General features: G+C 39.8%; 2 protein-coding genes across 42 annotated transcripts in view; one reads left to right on the top strand and one right to left on the bottom strand.

The window, feature by feature from the left end:
- LOC121628724 (NACHT, LRR and PYD domains-containing protein 12-like) overlaps positions 1-7930 on the top strand; it is a 2607341-nt gene that overhangs the window by 410713 nt on the left and 2188698 nt on the right. The gene's annotated exons all lie outside the window — the stretch shown is intronic.
- LOC121628726 (NACHT, LRR and PYD domains-containing protein 14-like) overlaps positions 587-7930 on the bottom strand; it is an 829387-nt gene continuing 822043 nt past the window's right edge. For 24 of the 41 annotated variants that reach the window (XM_041967993.1, XM_041967987.1, XM_041967990.1 and 21 more), the window contains 3 exons: positions 6491-6661; positions 4727-4897; positions 587-1046 (listed from right to left, as the gene is read on the bottom strand). In XM_041967993.1, the coding sequence (XP_041823927.1) occupies positions 848-1046; positions 4727-4897; positions 6491-6661 (541 nt within the window). In that variant the 3' untranslated portion in view covers positions 587-847. Of the gene's footprint in view, positions 1047-4726; positions 4898-6490; positions 6662-7930 lie in introns of those variants that run through there. The other 17 variants (XM_041968002.1, XM_041967996.1, XM_041968016.1 and 14 more) reach the window with 7 other exon arrangements.

Genomic DNA, 7930 nt, shown 5'->3' with positions numbered 1-7930 from the left:
CAGTTCGATAGATCTCTGGTTTTAATCGAACTTTGACAAACCCAGGAGCTCCAGTCGTGCGTGTGTCCGCCTCGTCAGCCATTTTTCAGCCGTACCTACAGCCCCACATTTAAAGGAGGTAACCCCCACTACACCAACACATTTCAGTTATGTTAGTTTGAGTTAACACTGTTTATATTTAGTTTAAATTAGGTTGAAATGCTTTAGTTCTCTTTTGTTAGCGCGCACATTGGAGCATTATTGTATTTTCAATTCTGTTTAAGTTTTGTGTATTTAACATGTATTTTCTTTTAATGGTGCTGGGGGAGCCTTATGAACCCTTGAGGGCAGAAGGGAGCTTAATTGGCAGAAGCCAAGGAGCAGGAAGTGCCATGGGCCCAGACCAAGTTGGCTCATTCCAGAGGGGGAGATCAGTTGCCTCCACATCTTTAAATATTTAGATTTGTTGTATGGATTTTGATTAGTTTGATTTCTAGTTTCATTTTTGGTAATTCTTGTGTTAAGTAATAATGAGCTAACTGTTTAGGTTTTGTCTCATTGTTTAATGTAGTTGTTAGTATTTGTTAACCCCTCATGTGTTTTAGACTGGTCTGATCAGTCAGTATTTAAGTGCCCCTTTGTTTCATGTTTGTTAGGTCAGTTTGGTTCTTGTGTTAGTTTGTTTTTTTTTTAGTTACATGTTAAACAGTTAGTTTAAAGTTTCTGAGTTATTGTTATACCTTTGTTTAGTTTTGTTCATTTGACCTCTTTTAAGGGCCCAAAGTTTTTAAGAGTATTCTTTTGGGTAAATAAAACCTATTCTTTTTTTTAAACCAACTGTGTCCTTGTCCTTTACCAGCTCGGTCCTTCACAACCTCCAACCATCTACTGTCCTCAGAGTCTCAAGTTTGTTCTGTGGGTTCTTCACCAGATCAAGCAGCTCCTTCACATCTGATTCCTGCAGGAAATTGTCTCTCAGGTCCAGTTCAGTCAGATGGGAGGGGTAGGACCTCAGCGCTGAAGCCAGGGAATCACAGCTGATGTTTGACAGTCTGCAGAACTTCAGTCTGAATAAAAAATAAAAGCTGTGAGCTGAGAAAATAAAGTTCTTATTAATGACAACATGCTGCTGCTTCAGTAAAGATGTAGTGACTTCAGCTCTTAAACTCTGCAGCTCCATCAGAGGCTCCATCCATACAAACTCATGCTGTGCTGCCAAATGATTAAATCAAAGAAAATAAACATGTCAGGAAGAATTCAGAAGGAAATAGGAACAATAGATAAAATTGGCTGTTTTATTGATATTAAAGACAGAAATAAGTTGCTGTACTGATGTCTAATGTTTCATCTAATAATGGACCAAAACTTATTGAAGAGTTGACGAGCAGAACTTGTTACGGTGACATGTTGTGTTTTAATATTTCAGTCAGAACAACATCACAGATTCTTATAAACGTGTTGGAACCAGCTAGAGGTGGACTGATTGATCAGTTGGCTGATTAATGGATGCTGATGTGCAGTTTGACAAAACTATCAGAGGAATTAGATGCTGAATGTTGGGAGACCTCCTCCATCTCCCCAGGAAGCTACATACCTGAAGTCAAGGTGAAGTACAAGACTTAAGTTCAATGTTTTCCATTTCTACACAGAGTTAAAAAGCACTTTAATGAAAAACCTTCTTGCTCAAACTTGGGTAATAACTTGGACTGATTTCATTCATTTATTTAAACTTCTGATTTTCTTTTATCCAGCAGGAAAAATATGAACAAACATCAGTCCTTGTGGTAATCTTGTAATCTCCCTGTAACTTCCTCCTCTTCCCTCACCAGAACTGCCTGACGATTGTGAGGCCGTCTTGCCAGAGGGGGAGCAGCTCAAAGAGTTTGTGACCGGAGGTGGGAGAGTCAACCATAAGCTTTCCTGCATGCTTCAGGGACCTGCGCGGTGAACAAGTCCTCGAGGGAAGGCAGATTGCAGCCAATCACCTTCTCTGCAGAGCGAATGATACGCTGCAGTCTGCTGCTCTTGCCCTTGGCAGTGGCAGCAGCATACCAGATGTGATGGGGAGGAGGTGAGGAATGGACTTCAATGATGGAGGTGTAAAAAATGGCACCATCATTGTCTTTGGCAGTTTGCAACTTCTACAACTGCCACAGGAAGTACATCCTCTGCTGGGCTTTCTTGGTGAGGAGAGCTGATGTTCAGCTCCCACTTGAGGTCCTGCTGATGATGGTGCCCAGGAAGCGGAAGCACTCCACAGTGCTGACGGGATTCACACAGGGTGATGGGGGCAGGTGGGGCTGCGTTCTTTCTTAAGAATCCACAACCAACTCCACTGTCTTAGAAGCATTGAGCTCCAGGTTGTTCTGACTGCACCAAGACACCAGATGGTCATTTCCCACCTGTTAGAGACTCCTCATCACCAGAGTAGGAGTCCAATGAGGGTGTGTCATCCGCAAACTTCAGGAGCTTGATAGATTATGACTGGAGGCGCAGCTGTTGGTGTTACAGGGAGAATAGAAGGGGGGAAAGGACACAGCCTTGAGGGTGAACGATGCGGATAGTCCGAATGTCAGAGACATGCAGTCCTAGCTTCACATTGCTGCGGGGGTTCTGCCTCTTAAACAATTTGTTGACATCGCTCTCCAGGATGGAAAGAGCATTCATTGTGGTGGGGGAGGACGGGGGCCTCTAGGGTGGGCCGTTGTGGGGGACACAGGGCCTCTGCTGTGGAGGGGGAGGTGGAGATGGAGGAGTGGGGGTGGAGGGAAGTGTCATGGGGGATGGTGTCAGGACTGTCCCCTCTGTTTTCAAGCGACAAGAAAAGTCATTCAGGTCGTTGGCCATGCGCAAGTCGTTAGTGGAGGGGGATGCTTTAGGCTTGTAGTTGGTAATATGCCTGAATCCTCTACACAGAAGCAGAGTCATTAGCTGAGAACTGATGTTGGAGTTTCTCAGAGTTTAGTGTCTAAACCTAGCCTTGTTCCCACTTCTTAATGCTTCTTCCTTCTCCAACCGTACCTGTCTGAGCTTAGCTAGTTGAACCAGGGTTTGTCATTGTTGTAATGCTCCCTGGTGTGTGATGGTACACAGCAGTCCTCACAGACAGCTGATGTAAAACGTGACAGCCTCTGTGAACTCATCCAGATCAGCTAGTAGCAGTCCTGAAAACATCCCAATCAGTACAGTCCAGGCACGCACAGAAAGATCCTCTCTGGCTTCACTGGTCCACATGCCTTGATGTCCTCACAACAGGTTTTAAAGAGCTTTAATTTCTGCCTGTATGAAGGAATCCAGGTGGACCACGATGTGGTCAAAAAAGTCATTGCGTCACTGAAATGTGCCACCCACGAAAAAGAAGACTCTTGATCCTGTTTCCTGTAAATTTTGAGCAGGCTTACAGAGCAGTACCACAGCCTCATGTTGGGACAGTCAGACTACTCATTCCAGAGTTTAGGGGCTTTGACCATGAAAGCTCCGTCTCCTCTGGTCTTCAATCTCGTCTCTGGGAAAACTAAAATTCCTCTGGTAGAAGATCTCAGACTTCTAAAAGGCTCACGTGAGTTGTTAAAGGTCTGATAAAATGAGGGGTGAATGACCATAGAGGCTGTAAAAGTCATCAGTAACACTTAAAACCAATTCTAAAACATACTGGGAACCAGTGCAAAGACGTTATAAACAGGAATAATTTGCTCTCATTTCTTGGTTCTAGTTAAAAGTCTAGCTGAGTTCTGAACAATCTGGAGTCTATTCATAGATTTCTGGCTGAGACGTATAAAAAGGACTGTTACAACAGTCCAGGCATGAAGAGATAAAAGAATGTAAAATAAACTCAGTGTCTTTAAAGATAAAATTGATCATAATTTAAAAACATTTCTTAAAGGATAAAAACTTGACTGCACAGGTTTTGTGATAAACACCTGAAAACTCAAAACACTAAGATGTGATGAATCTGACATCACAGCAGATTAATTTGTAAATGAGGACGGCTGAAACTTTCATGAATTATTGCTGAGATTAAAGTTAATGCTGTTCTGTTTAAACAAGAGCAAGTTTGTCTATCAGCTGATCTTATTTTACTATAGAAAATGGTTCATATGAAAAAAGTAGAATTTAAAGAAAGATCTGATTCTGAAAAAAAATATTTTACATTCACTGTTGCCTAGCAACAAGTTAGGTCATAGCTTAACTTTATTTCATTTTATCAATCATGTTGTTTTTCTTCAGATAAATTCTTCTTTGTATTTTACTTAAATCCACTTAACAGGAACATCTGTTTCCGTCTGAACTGACTTTGTGTAACAGAGATCATTTTAATGATATGAAAATCAACTAACAATGATTTCTGTTAAATTATTAGTGTGATGAGGTTTTTGGGTGTAATATGTCATTATTAATGCATGTGAGTGAAGATAACTGCTGCTGGGATGAAAAGTGTTTTCTAATCAAGTCAAAGATGCTTCATTTCTATCAGTGATGGTGGAGAGTTGTTTCATATCAGCTGATTAATTATTACTTGATCATTATTTCATCCATAGATATTCACTAATGCTCAACGTCTAGAAGCATCAGTCAGTGATTATATATTTGTTTCTGTCTGACAGAATCAAAGTCTTTTGTTTTTATTTAATAAATCATCATTTCATGAACTAAACCACTGAAGAAGAAAAACAGACTTTACATTGAAGACCAGAACAACTTTTACATGTTATTAATCTCAATAAACAAATAAAACATGGTGTCTGACCTCAGAGTCTCCAGTCTGCAGTGTGGACTCTCCAGAAATCCACAAAGATCTTTAACAGCAGACGTCATGTTGTTGTTGCTCAGGTCCAGTTCTATCAGATGGGATGGGTTGGACTTCAGAGCTGAGGTCAGTGAAGCCCAGCTGAACTCTGACAACCTGCAGTTCTGCAATCTGAATAAAGAATAAAAGCTGTGAGCTGAAGCCAACAGGATGCAGGTTTAAACAGTCAAACAGAAGCAGAGAAGAAGAGTTCTCATTAATATTAATGACAACATGCTGCAGCTTCAATAAAGACGTAGTGACTTCAATCAGAGTGAGTTCTCTCACCGACAGACATGACTCTGATTCTACCGGCTGAACTGGATGAAAAAAGACTCCAGAGTCTGATATTGGTGACAGGACACACACACTGAAACACATGTTTCCAACACTGCAGATGTGAGCGACAGCAGATTGTCAGCTTGGTGTAAACGGCCTGTTAATGAAACCAGACACTGGACTAATTAGCACATCAGTCCAGATGTTGGTGATCAAGCTGTTTCTGGATGGAGATGAACTGGGTCACAATGTTTCTTTACATAGAAACTCAAACTAAAAGTCAAGTTTGGATCTTTGAAAAAACTGAGTTTAAAATAAAAACAATTGCAGCAAAACTTCAAACAAAAAATGTTTAACCTTTAAAATGAAAAGATTTCTGTTGGATTTCTTTTCATTTTTAATGCCTTTTTTTCTTATTCTCAAAGTTCGAGATCAAAAACTGATTCATCAACTTCTATTCCTGAAGACTGAAATATTTTCCAGACAAACAAACATTGTGGTTGTGATTCAGCTCCATATTTCTTATCTGCTGTTTCTCAACCTACATTCACACACAAGCTCTTCACACCAACTCTGTGCTGTGAATAAACAAAGCAGAAGAAACAAAACACAGCAGGTAAACAGAACAGCATTTATCTCCAGTGATGGAGCATCCCTGCCTCTCTCCTTCATGGCTGTTCAGTAATCATCCTTTGTGTCTGTGTTTGGATCACCTGCACAGGGTCGTAGCAGTTCACCTTCTCAGCTTCTCTTTGGCTGCAGAGCTATGAAGCACTGACTCTGCTCCACATTTTCACACATTTCTCACCTGATGGAAAGCTGCTCACACACTCTCACAACTTCCTTCCATCCACTGTTGCCTAGCAACAAGTTAGGTCATAGCTTAACTTTATTTCATTTTATCAATCATGTTATTTTTCTTCAGATAAATTCTTCTTTGTATTTTACTTAAATCCACTTAACAGGAATATCTGTTTCAGTGTGAACTGACCTTGTGTAACAGAGATCATTTTAATGAAATGAAAAAATCAACTGAGAATGATTTCTGTTAAATTATTAGTGTGATGAGGTTTTTGGGTGTAATATGTCGTTATTAATGCATGTGAGTGAAGATAACTGCTGCTGGGATGAAAAGTGTTTTCTAAACAAGTCAAAGATGCTTCATTTCTATCAGTGATGGTGGAGAGTTGCTTCATATCAGCTGATTAATTATTACTTGATCGTTATTTCATCCATAGATATTCACTAATGCTCAACGTCTAGAAGCATCAGTCAGTGATTATATATTTGTTTCTGTCTGACAGAATCAAAGTCTTTTGCTTTTATTTAATAAATCATCATTTCATGAACTAAACCACTGAAGAAGAAAACAGACTTTATGTTGAAGACCAGAACAACTTTTACATGTTATTAATCTCAATAAACAAATAAAACATGGTGTCTGACCTCAGAGTCTCCAGTCTGCAGTGTGGACTCTCCAGAAATCCACAAAGATGTTTAACAGCAGACATCATGTTGTTGAAACTCAGGTCCAGTTCTATCAGATGGGATGGGTTGGACTTCAGAGCTGAGGTCAGTGAACCCCAACTGATCTCTGACAAACTGCAGTTCTTCAATCTGAATAAAGAATAAAAGCTGTGAGCTGAAGCCAACAGGATGCAGGTTAAAACAGTAAAACAGAAGCAGAGAAGAAGAGTTCTCATTAATATTAATGACAACATGCTGCAGCTTCAATAAAGACGTAGTGACTTCAATCAGAGTGAGTTCTCTCACCGACAGACATGACTCTGATTCTACCGGCTGAACTGGATAAAAAAAGACTCCAGAGTCTGATAATGGTGACAGGACACACACACTGAAACACATGTTTCCAACACTGCAGATGTGAGCCCAGCAGATTGTCAGCTTGGTGTAAACGGCCTGTTAATGAAACCAAACACTGGACTAATTAGCACATCAGTCCAGATGTTGGTGATCAAAGCTGTTTCTGGATGGAGATGAACTGGGTCCACAATGTTTCTTTACATAGAAACTCAAACTAAAAGTCAAGTTGGATCTTTGAAAAAAACTGAGTTTAAAATAAAAAACAATTGCAGCAAAACTTCAACAAAAATGTTTATACCTTGTAAAATGAAAAGATTTCTGTTGGATTTCTTTTCATTTTTAATGCCTTTTTTTCTTATTCTCAAAGTTCGAGATCAAAAACTGATTCATCAACTTCTATTCCTGAAGACTGAAATATTTTTTCAGACAAACAACATCGTGGTTGTGATTCAGCTCCATATTTCTTATCTGCTGTTTCTCAAACCTACATTCACACACAAGCTCTTCACACCAACTCTGTGCTGTGAATAAACAAAGCAGAAGAAACAAACACAGCAGGTAAACAGAACAGCATTTATCTCCAGTGATGGAGCATCCCTGCCTCTCTCCTTCATGGCTGTTCAGTAATCATCCTTTGTGTCTGTGTTTGGATCACCTGCACAGGGTCGTAGCAGTTCACCTTCTCAGCTTCTCTTTGGCTGCAGAGCTATAAAACACTGACTCTGCTCCACATTTTCACACATTTCTCACCTGATGGAAAGCTGCTCACACACTCTCACAACTTCCTTCCATCCACTGTTGCCTAGCAACAAGTTAGGTCATAGCTTAACTTTATTTCATTTTATCAATCATGTTATTTTTCTTCAGATAAATTCTTCTTTGTATTTTACTTAAATCCACTTAACAGGAATATCTGTTTCAGTGTGAACTGATCTTGTGTAACAGAGATCATTTTAATGAAATGAAAATCAGCTGAGAATGATTTCTGTTAAATTATTAGTGTGATGAGGTTTTTGGGTGTAATATGTCATTATTAATGCATGTGAGTGAGATAACTGCTGC

This window comes from Melanotaenia boesemani, chromosome 18 (genome assembly GCF_017639745.1).
Source record: "Melanotaenia boesemani isolate fMelBoe1 chromosome 18, fMelBoe1.pri, whole genome shotgun sequence".
NCBI classification, from domain to species: domain Eukaryota; kingdom Metazoa; phylum Chordata; class Actinopteri; order Atheriniformes; family Melanotaeniidae; genus Melanotaenia; species Melanotaenia boesemani.
Note: the sequence above shows the minus strand (reverse complement) of the source record. Positions and strands in the feature narration are given on the sequence as shown.